General features: G+C 42.5%; 1 protein-coding gene across 1 annotated transcript; it reads left to right on the top strand.

The window, feature by feature from the left end:
- Positions 1-1,018: 1,018 nt before the first annotated feature.
- On the top strand, positions 1,019-11,007 carry csf1ra (colony stimulating factor 1 receptor, a; the record flags this gene model as incomplete). The annotated part of the gene is made up of 21 exons (XM_080502189.1): positions 1,019-1,070; positions 2,483-2,770; positions 2,904-3,191; positions 3,301-3,437; positions 3,518-3,683; positions 3,756-3,957; positions 4,282-4,397; positions 4,518-4,629; positions 4,762-4,961; positions 5,136-5,227; positions 5,327-5,453; positions 5,574-5,682; positions 5,858-5,964; positions 6,075-6,231; positions 6,682-6,782; positions 6,873-6,976; positions 7,275-7,397; positions 7,592-7,703; positions 8,260-8,359; positions 9,337-9,448; positions 9,813-11,007. 21 exons carry the CDS (start codon positions 1,019-1,021, stop codon positions 9,996-9,998), a joined length of 2,991 nt encoding a protein of 996 aa, XP_080358315.1. The 3' UTR covers positions 9,999-11,007.
- Positions 11,008-11,663: the final 656 nt, after the last annotated feature.

The following is an 11,663-nucleotide window of genomic DNA, read 5'->3' as shown; positions in this document are numbered from 1 at the left end:
CTATCTCTTGTGGAGAATGTGTATTCTGTTTCTGATTTCATTGTTTTCCATGAACTTCCAAAAACGGATTTTGCAGTATATCCACAATACATTGGCTCTCCAGTTGTGCTTTAAGCCGTGTGACTGTCCCTTTGTCATTGTTTTCCCTGCAGCGAGAGTGGTGCAGGTGATTCGTCTCACCTCTGAGCGCCTCTGAGTGTTCTTTTTTTTTTTTGCCTTGCTGTGGCAAATTGGCACTGATTCATTAATTTGCTGAGCATGATATGCTGATCCGCCTACCACACACACACACACACACACACACACACACACACACACACACACACACACACACACACACACACACACACACACACACACACACACACACACACACACACACACACACACGCACACACACACAGTCCTCTCCTCCCTGCACCACTTCATGTCTGGTGTGACTTCTGTGTTGAGAGACTGTAAACAACCAGAGAAGAGAAGAGGGTCAGAAGCAAAGCAGAAGGGAAAAAGGGACTCTAGTGTCAGCTGGATGCTTGGCACTCTGCACCCGAGGAGGTTCTTTTATCCCTCTGACAAGCTCAGGACATCCGCAGGTGAGTACTTTCAACCCACATGTGGTGCTGTATATCTGCAGTATTTTAAGATTGCCAACTTTTGCAACTTTTTACATCATTGAATGTTTTAAGCTTTTCTTTATCTACATGCCATGTGTATTATGGAGTATATACCATGGCTAAAAAAACAAACAAAACAAAAAACCGCTTTTCATGATTTTATTATAAGTTTTATTTGGTTTTACTACACTTAAGATACTGGAGGCAAATTAAACTATATTTTCACAGAAAATTTGCCCTGACTGGTCAGAAAAGAGAAGAAAAGCAGGTGATTGGGGGGAGAACTCGTCATATAAGCTTGTTTTTTTCTCTTCTTCTCTATTCTGACGCTGTAAAATCAAAGGGTGTTTTGTAGCACACACAAGCAGTGAGCATCAAGCTACAGGTTTGTGAGTCGATCCGGGATGCGGTCCTTCTTCACACTGTTGCTGGGGATTGTGGCCTCCTCTGCATCAGGTAAGGTTCAGACACTGTAACGTCAACACTGAGAAAGATTTCTTTATTTGATTGTTGTTGATTTGAAAGTTGCTGGAGTGCATATAAGTTTGACTCGGTACAATCATGGAATCTAAATGACTTACTCCATTGAAATATAATCCAGCTTCACTGTACTGCAACTGTGTAACACTAATAATATGAAACATAACTTGGTGTTCTATCATGATTTCAGTCATTTGTGTGATATAGTCATGCTCTTTTGTGCAGACTGTGTCTGATGAGCAGCACTTTGGCATGAGCATCATGTGTTGTTTTGAGGCTCAATCTTGTGATATTTTTCTATGTATCGCTTCTTTACCCTCCACTTCCACCATCGCATACAGTATGTCACCCATCAGGCAATAAATTGCAATTTCATGTATTTGCGTTTGAAAACATAAAAGCATCTTGGTTGGGTTTTATTATGGCTGAACGAATTAGCTTTGCTTTCTGGTGGATTACTGCTGAGGTATAACTGGTGTCATTGTGAGGTTGAGTAACTACTTCATTTTCATACATGAACAAGGACCATGGTGAGAGTTCATACTAAGTTTCTCAGAGTGATAAATCACTTTGCCATTAATAGAAAATATTGCTGAACATGGGACCTCAGTTCTGCTTCAAAGGTCAAAACACACTATCTAAACGTATAAACCGACACTGTGACAACCTTCGTGAAAAGTGTTAAGACGACACAAAATGGGGGAAAGGCTCTGCAATGCTGCATTATTTTTATAGACTTGGTCCACATAAAGCTTCATTTTTCAATAAAATACGCAAAGAGAGGAGTTTGTTATTTTTTTTTTACTGAAAGAACTTTCTTTGTTATCTCCTTACCTCAGGGCTAAAGTCAGTTCTTAGAAGTTATCTTTTAAAGATGCCTGAAAGAAAAACGAGCATTTCTACATTCTTAGGATCTCTATGGTGAATTGTCTCTTAACACCTAAATCTAAATAAATATTACAACTGTCACCGATTTAGTGCTTTCTATATTGCCTGTTTTTGTTCCCAGTCTTAACAGAGCCGCGTTATGAAAAGCAGAAGTGAGAATGACTGATTTTCATGATTCAGATTCTTCACAGTGTGTAGAATGAATCCATTAAAATAACCTTCTAAAATAAATGTGATTTATGGAGCTGATGAGCCACTGAAATGAATTGGAAACACGGTGTTGAATTAGCAAAGAGTAAACAACATGAGAGCGAATTATAAACAAATACATGCAGAAAACTGCAAAATGACCAAAAATATATAAATAGATTGGTATTTTTCATAAATGAATCTTGCTTTTCTCTCTGTAAAGGTGACTGTGTTCTATTTGGTGTTATACAAATAAGACTGATTTGAATTGAATAAATGTGAGTACAAATCACGTTCTCTTTCTTTTTCAGCGGAATGGAGGCGTCCGGTTATCAAGGTGAACTCTGAGGTGTTGAAAGGCTCTGAGGTGGTGATTCAAACTGGGAGCCCGTTGAATCTGAGGTGTGAGGGCAATGGGCCTGTTTACTGGCAAACCAGGCTGCCCAAACACAGGCGCTTCATATCGAAGGGCAGCGGGAACATCCGCACTTTGAAGGTGGAGCAACCCTCCGCTGAATTCACAGGGACGTACAGGTGTTTTTATACTGCCGGTCCCCGACACGGTGGACTGACCTCCTCTGTGCACGTCTATGTAAAAGGTGAGTTTAGATTAATGAGAGTAGTCCAGAGGAAACTCTTGATTATTCATTTATTATTGTGAGTGTTAATTAAGATCTTCCCCATGCAAATCTCAAATTCTTTAATCGTCTTTCTGTTTTCTGTTTTCACCAGATCCGAATCGTCTGTTCTGGACGAGCAGCTTCTCCCTGCAGGTGGTGAGAAAGGAGGGAGAGGACTACCTCCTGCCTTGCCTTCTGACCGATCCCGCAGCCACAGACCTGAGCCTCCGCATGGACAACGGCACCACCGTGCCGCCAGGGATGAACTTCACCGTGTCCCGGCACCACGGTGTTCTCATACACAGCCTCCACCCCAGCTTCAATGCCGACTACGTCTGCACAGCCAGACTCAACGGAGTGGAGAGAACCTCCAAGGCCTTTTCCATCAATGTCATTCAGAGTGAGACCGCATGGCTGATGAAAACTTATTGAGCATACTCCTACTAAGAGTATGTCTCTCCATGTGCCTCCATTCTGACACATCCCTGCATGTTCTCCTTTTGGTGCAGGGCTTCGGTTTCCTCCGTATGTCTTCTTGGAGACAGACGAGTACGTGCGCATTGTTGGAGAGCAACTCAAGATCCACTGCACAACACACAATCCTAACTTCAACTACAATGTCACCTGGAAATACACGACAAAGACGGTCCGTAGGAGACTCTTCTGAAGTTCAGACCGCCTCAGTGATAATCATTTCAAGTCGGATTATATTTCTGGTGTCTTTAGAAACCTACAATAGAGGAATGGGCTCGCTCCAATGGAGAAAACAGGCTGGACATCAAGAGCATTCTCACCATCCCTGCTGTGGACCTCGCTGACACAGGGAACATCTCCTGCATTGGTACCAATGAAGCTGGTATGAACAGTTCAACCGCATACCTGATAGTTGTGGGTAAGTCATCCGAAAATAAATCATCTAACCTGCAAAGGTTGATGGCTAAAAGGTTGAAATGTTTTATCACAGACAAACCGTACATCAGGCTGTCGCCCCAGCTGTCCCCCAAATTAGCTCGCACGGGTCTTTCCCTGGAGGTGAATGAAGGGGAGGATCTGGAGCTCACCGTGCTCATCGAGGCTTATCCCTCCATCACCGAGCACCAATGGTACACCCCAACATCTCCCAACACGTCCACGCAGGAGCAGAAGTTCATCCGATACAACAACAGGTACACTAGTGATGAGTACTACCAGTACAGTTAAAATAGTCCAAATATAACATGTACTACAGGAAGTGGAAGTTGGAACATGCTGTCGGTGCATTTTGCAAAAGATTTGACAGGGAACACCGAGGTCATCATATTCCTCAGGTCATGAAACTGCTTTAAGGAAGGGAATAGTGTCCTCTTTTTAAGAAGTTGACATACTCAGCAATGATACATAGAGACTGTCTGTATGGAGCCTACAGAATTAGTCACATCTGATTTGGTAGACATTCCTCTTTTTCTATGTTTAAAGACGACTCCTGCCCCTCCCCCTCCCGATCTTCTTAGATACCATGCTACACTGCTGCTGAAGAGAATGAACATACAGGAGCAAGGCCAGTACACCTTCTATGCCAGAAGTAACTTGGCCAATGCATCCATCACATTTCAAGTCCAAATGTATCGTAAGTGGCTTAATAATTTCTTATTGAAACTATTTTTGGCTGTTGTCAAAGCATAAACAATAAAACTTTTTTTTTTTTTTATTAGTTTTAGTTGATCTCACTTCTTCTCTTTACTGGCAGAGCGACCTGTGGCTATGGTGAGATGGGAAAATGTCACCACACTGACGTGCACTTCTTTCGGTTACCCGGCTCCCAGAATAATCTGGTACCAATGTTTTGGAATACGACCCACGTAAGTGAGGACACACTCATAATTCACAATCATTTTGTAGTTCTGTGTTTGACAGTCAGGGCCTGTTTTTTTTGTTTTGTTTCAATTTTTTTTTTTTTACTTATTTTAAATGTATGTGTTATGATGAGGCAGGTGCAATGAAAACACTACTGGGCTACAGCTGGCCATCCCTCTCCAGGCTCCGACCGTGGAGGTCCAGAGGGAGGAGTACGGGGCCGTGGGGGTGGAGAGCGTCCTCACTGTGGGACCTTCCAGCCGGAGGATGACGGTTGAGTGCGTCGCCTTCAACGTGGCAGGCGTCAGCAGTGACACTTTTGCTATGGAGGTTTCTGGTGAGCATTTCAACTTCGATGCTGTCATCCATGATTCTCATGTTTGTTGTTGTCCGGGAGCTTCATTAGAATATATTGGCATTTTGCAAAATGCATTTACAAAATTCACATGAGCAAACTTCCACATGTTTTTTTCACATTGCTATTCTTTTTGATTTCTTTTCAACATGACAGACACACTCTTTACTTCTACCCTGACTGGAGCGGCAGGTATTCTCGCCATCCTCCTTGTGCTGCTGGTTTTTCTTTTCTACAAATATAAGCAGGTAATAGTAACTATCATGAACTGTGCGGAGGTGGGTGGGGGGACAACCTTTCAAAATCCAGATCTTTTAAACTTTTTTCTTTCTGTTGTTACCCTTCAGAAACCCAGGTATGAGATCCGTTGGAAGATCATTGAAGCAAGAGAGGGAAACAACTACACCTTCATCGATCCCACTCAGCTGCCCTACAATGAGAAGTGGGAGTTCCCTCGAGACAAGCTCAAACTAGGTCTGCAACATGTGCAGTAACTGCTTTTGAATATTCGATGAGTATATTTAGACACCAGATTTGACAGAGAATCACAAGCCAACGTTGAGAATGCATTGTCCATGTTTCATTTGCCATCAGGAAAGATCCTGGGTGCAGGTGCATTTGGAAAGGTCGTTGAGGCCACAGCCTATGGTCTGGGAAAGGAAGACAATGTGATGCGCGTGGCGGTGAAAATGCTCAAAGGTTTGTGCAAATAAAGATAACGATCGTATACGCAAGCAAGTCACGATGACGGAACAAACAATGATAAAACAAAACAGAAATGTTTCGGATAACGTTAATAATGTTCAGTTCTATGAACCTGACGTCGTTACGAGTCCGGATGCCAGTCTGGTGACCGTTTGTTGTGTTTTTACAGCCAGCGCCCATTCAGATGAGAGGGAGGCTCTAATGTCTGAACTGAAGATCATGAGCCACCTGGGACAACACAAGAACATTGTCAATCTCCTCGGCGCTTGTACCTACGGAGGTCAGACAGCAAAAACTGTCAAACTTTTTAAAATTTTTGGTTCAAGTCATTTGTTTCCAGTCACACGTTGTATCTGTGTGAGATCATAACATGCCGTGTTCCCCCTATAGGACCGGTGCTGGTGATCACTGAGTACTGCAGTCTGGGTGACCTCCTGAACTTTCTTCGCCACAAAGGAGAGACATTTGTCAACTTCGTTATGAATATTCCCGACATTACAGAGAACGACTACAAGAACATCTGCTCTCAGAAACAGTTTGTTCGCAGGTATGTCGATCTCCCAGAATGTGCCTCAACGCCACTGACATGTGAGGACATCAAGTCTCCTTGATGGAGAGGAAATGTAATGGAATTAAAGCTCTCGTGCTATTCCCACACAATATTGGTGGCATGAAGAAGTCATTTAAGATTGATTGGCAGATTTCCACATATTTTGAATAAATAAATTGAATAATGAATGAATATGTAAATATTTCCATCAGCATTGACACTGAATAAATAGTATGTGTCATTGTTTTACATTGAGAGTGTGGATTGAGTCTTTACATACATATATGTTGGTCTTCATTACATTAATTGAATACGATCTTTCCTTTAACCATTCCTTCCTACCTAAAATCTTCTGGTTCCTTCAAATTGCAACCTGCTTAGAGGCTAAAATGAAAGGCCACTGTGATCTGTTCCTATTGATCACTGTATGTTTATTTGTTCTAACAGTGACAGTGGGATCTCCAGTACATCCTCCAGCAGTTATTTAGAGATGAGACCAAGTCCGCTGCCAGATATGGAAACGTCAAACTTTATTAATCCAACTTCTGGTAAGCTCTAAACACTGGGGGAATTTAAAGTTAGAAGAACTGATTTGCATTTTTATTTTCTGCATGTGACCATGTTTTTTTCTATTGTAGATTCTGTGTGTGAGGAGACTGGAGACTGGCCCTTGGACATCGAAGACCTACTCAGGTTTTCATTTCAAGTAGCTCAAGGCCTGGATTTTCTGGCTGCCAAAAATGTGAGTAACCCAACCACTGGCAGACAACATATTAATACACAAACATAAAGAGAAAAACAACAACATTTGCCTTAAAACAAACAAACAAACAAACACAACTAAACAAAAAGAACCAAATGATGAGTAAGAGGGGCAACATTGATTGTGATGTGGGGTATTTCCCCTTACATTCCTCATCGTAGCACATATTCATTGTTTGACACTGTCTGTTATCACAATCTGCCATGCAACTTTCATAACATTTATTGATCGTATTGCCTTCTGTAGAGACCAACCGTGTGTGTGTGTGTATGTGTAGTGTATTCATAGAGACGTCGCTGCCAGAAACGTCCTGCTCACCAACCGAAGGGAGGCAAAGATTTGTGATTTTGGCCTGGCGCGGGACATCATGAATGACTCCAACTATGTGGTTAAAGGCAACGTAAGTGCCTCAATAGAATTAGCTGTACATTTGATGACACGAGCAATAGATTGATTTTTAAAAATCGCTTTTGTGTGTGTGTGTGTGTGTGTGTGTGTGTGTGTGTGTGTGTGTGTGTGTGTGTGTGTGTGTGTGTGTGTGTGTGTGTGTGTGTGTGTGTGTGTGTGTGTGTGTGTGTGTGTGTGTGTGTGTAGGCTCGTCTGCCAGTGAAGTGGATGGCCCCGGAGAGCATCTTCGACTGTGTCTACACCGTCCAGAGTGATGTCTGGTCCTACGGCATCCTCCTGTGGGAAATCTTCTCTTTAGGTCAGTGATGTGAAAAGACGCCAAATTATTAATTACTATTATATGTCATTTCTGTTACAAATTCAGTTTTCAAAAAAAAAGTAAAGGAGTTCCTTTACTTGAGTAACTTAGGAATGTGGAATCACTCAGGGCTGTATTAGTGTGGTGTTGCTGTGTGAGAGTATCTGAGCTGGAAGCACTGTGTGAATCTCTTTGGTTCCTGATGAACTCATTCATTTCATCAACTTTATTTATTGTTTTATTTTGGTGGAACATACATCCATTACCTGGAGGATGATTCTGTATAGGGTTTGGGTTGTTATCTGGTTGTCAGCAATTCTTGAACGTAACTGATTCGTGAACTCATTGCAACAAGAAGAAGCAGCAAGACTATAAATAAAGTAAATGCATGACTGATTTCACCAGCAAGATCAGGTGCCATTGTGTTGTTTTCAAAATGATTGATGTTAGTAAAGGCCTTGTTCTCAGCGCTGGCCAGATCACATATACATGCCATCTGCTGTTGTTTTCTCTCGTGAATTGCTCGCACAATTTACGGCTTGTCATTCGCCATCAGGCAAGAGCCCGTACCCCAGCATGGCTGTGGACTCCAGGTTCTACAAGATGATGAAGCACGGCTACCAGATGGCCCAGCCAGACTTTGCTCCACCTGAGATGTAAGACAGAAGAGCCACTGTGAAGAAACTGTGAAACTCTCATCATCTTTTGTTCGCCTGGATGCTCAACTGTGTCCACTCACCTGATAGTCAGCTCTGCTGGAGCATCAAATGACTCTCAGCAGTGTTTTTACAGCTGAAATCAACCACAGCAGTTCAAACCGAGTGTGCAGGTTGTCAAGCGCTGAGCAGTTCTGTCAGCATTGAGGTGGCCCGCTAACTCACAGGACAGCGAACACGCGGTGACGTTTAGTGATTAGTATTTCAATTCCCTGAAACTTTTACGGATGTTTCAGTAAAAGCCGATTTGAAACGCAGACAGTTTGACTTCACATGCTTTCCAAATGTTCATCGGCAGCAAAGAAAGAACGTTTCATTCTTGCAGCATATCTAACATCTATTATAGCTGACACGTGAGGTTCACTTCATGAAGGGCTTCTATTATCGTCAGTTTTCTTTATTTTGCTTGCTTTCTCCCAAATCCATTCTCATAATTTAACAAGCCAACATGAGGCGCCAGAATGAGAAAATAAAGGCAGTGTTATTCCCGGCCTCTCAGACAGCCCCAACATCTGTGTGTGCTGATTAGGCGTGGCTGTCACACCACCCGGAATAACTACACTGTGGAAATGGAAGGGGCTGAATCTGAGTCAGGGCCCAATCATCTGTTGTTGCGCCGTGAGTCAAGGCTCAGTTCTGCCTGTTAGCCACATGATCTTCAAGCCAGGATGCCATGTAACTGCTATTTCATGGCGGTCAAACGAGACTGGAGGGGCAGGGGTAGTTATGAACGAGTCCCTCTTTTCGAACTGCGTCACCGCTTCCATAAGCTTCTTCTTATTTGTCTGATTCGGCCTGAAACTACATCTTTACTTCATACCACGTTTGATCAGGAGGGTACACAGTGTTAAATAAACGTATACGATGTGTCACTTTTTTTTGTTTCGTTCTCTGATTGGCTTGCGTTTGTCTTTCAGCTACATGGTTATGAAGATGTGCTGGAATCTGGAGCCGACCAAGCGCCCGACATTTAGCAAAATCACCCAGATGATAGAGCGGCTACTGGCAGACCAACCTGAGCAGGAAGAGGTGAGTGGAGCGTATCCGACCCGGTTCCATCAAAACCATTCAACAAACAAAACACGTGATCAGTCAAAATGCCCCCAGGAAACATTGTTGTCTTGTACTTTCATGGACACAACAGATTTTGCTTTGCTTTCAAATCAATTACATCCACTGAGGTTTTTTTGGTTTATTATTTTCAGTTGAACGCTTGTTCATGCTTTTGCTAGCAAAAGCACAAAGACAGCCTCTATCAAAGAATTTATATAATGCTACGTTCAATACACATAATTCAGCATGTCCCACACATGTACAGATGAGCTAAAAAAAAAACACAAAAAAATTGTTTTCTCATATCCAGTCTCACCACGTTAATGATGTATCTCCACAGCTAATCTACCAGAATGTGCAGCAGGAGCAGCAGCAGCAGCAGCAGCAGCAGCAGCAGCAGCAGGAGGTCACGGAGGGTGAAGAGGGTGACGAGCCCAAATGCTGTGACGGCCCCTGTGACCAGTCTTGTGACCATGTGGAAGAGGAGCAGCCTCTGATGAAGACCAACAACTACCAGTTTTGTTGAAAGCCCTCAGCACCAGTCAATCGATAAATTGACCACTCATCAATAAGCGTCAGGAAAGTGGGATCAGCAGCAGTTCAGGCGGGCAAAAGCGTCACATCTTGTTCCATGAGCAGGAGAGTCGCCCCCTCAGCGTTTCTTTATTTTGTTTATCTCTCTCTCTCTTTTTTTTTTTCTTTGCCTGTTGCGCCTGCTCTCCAGACAGACGAGCAGCTGCAGCAGGCATGTGACTTCTCTCCTCGCCGACCGTGACTAGAACTCGCCACGTCTGACACCGACGGCTGCAGACATGAAACGAGGAAACATGTCAAGAGACCACAAAACCCTTCCAAGCTGTACTTTAACCTTTTCCTTACCCCCTGACAGAATGTTAATCGGTCCCGCTGTTGTGTATTGAAGGTATAATCTGGTCGTTTAACCAAAGAAGAATCTTCTCGTCTTTTGTGTTCTCAGTTATCTTTGTTTACTGTTGGGGTTTTTTTCATCACGGCCTCACGAATGCTGCGTGTTTGACAGAGTTGTAAGTCAGTTTTGTCAGCAGGTTTACTTCCTTGTCATCCAGTCGTTGCATGTCAGGTTTCTCAGAGCTATAATAGGCCCAGTCGCCTATTTGTTCTTTCAGTTCAGTTCCCGATGAAACCCAAATGGAAAATGTTCTTTGCCTTGACTTAAGCATGAAGTTACAGTGGAGAAGGTGAAAAATGACTGGGTTGTTGTTTTTTCCTCTCTCCCTCTCTGAGCTTTGGTCATGGCTGTGCTTCTTGTGACACACTCGGAGTAGTCCTCCATCGGTCACAGCATGTGATTGTTCCACTTCAATTCAATTAATTCCCCAGTGTGATTTAGGAGCTGGGAGCAGAAATCAGATGAATAACGTTTTCATGTCTGACAATGTGAAAGTTCGGTGTTTGTGGCGCAATTTAATCTTCACTTTTTTCTATTTAGTGACATGAGTGTTCCTATGTAAATGTTATCTGCATGTAGCATGTCAGCCTACACTGCCAACTCGATGAAGATTTTACAGCTACATATAAGCTATATGAGAGATGTGGACTGTAGCATTTGTGTGGCTTCAGGTATTTCATACGTGCTTGCACCTGAATGAAACACAAGTTAGATGTCTCATATTGTACATATCTCATAAATCAAGAAGTATCTTTATTTTCACTGAAATATTGTAGAGTGGATAGTAGTGCATCCACGTTTCATATATCGAGTGTTTTGTTTTTTGTTTTGGTGCGAATGACACAATCTTTGCAAATGCTGTAGATTAAATCACTGAAAAGTTGTGTTGAATAAAGCTTTACCACTGAAATTTCAGACAATTAAAAGTTTTTTGGGTTTTTTTTATAATTATTTCTTTCATTCTTTCCTTTTTGTTTGTTTGCATCTCAGGGTGCTAATAGAAACTGTGTGGTTTTTCTGTTCACTTCTCCTCACTTCCTATTTTCTGTGGCTAACATCCAGTCTGCATTTCCTCTGGAACGTTTCCCACAGTCATCTGTCAACATTGCACAACTCCGAAATCTTCGAAGGGAAGTATTAATCCTGTCGCTGAGGATCATGAAAGTCTGAACACTTTCTTTTTTTTTTTTCTTCTTTGTGATTTCAGCAGAAAGTCCTCTTTCTTTCTTAAGTGTGGCACAGGATTTTTTATTTCATCAAGAA

Source organism: Blennius ocellaris (genome assembly GCF_963422515.1).
Source record: "Blennius ocellaris genome assembly, chromosome: 9".
NCBI lineage: Eukaryota > Metazoa > Chordata > Actinopteri > Blenniiformes > Blenniidae > Blennius > Blennius ocellaris.
This window is presented reverse-complemented; position numbering and strand designations above follow the sequence as displayed.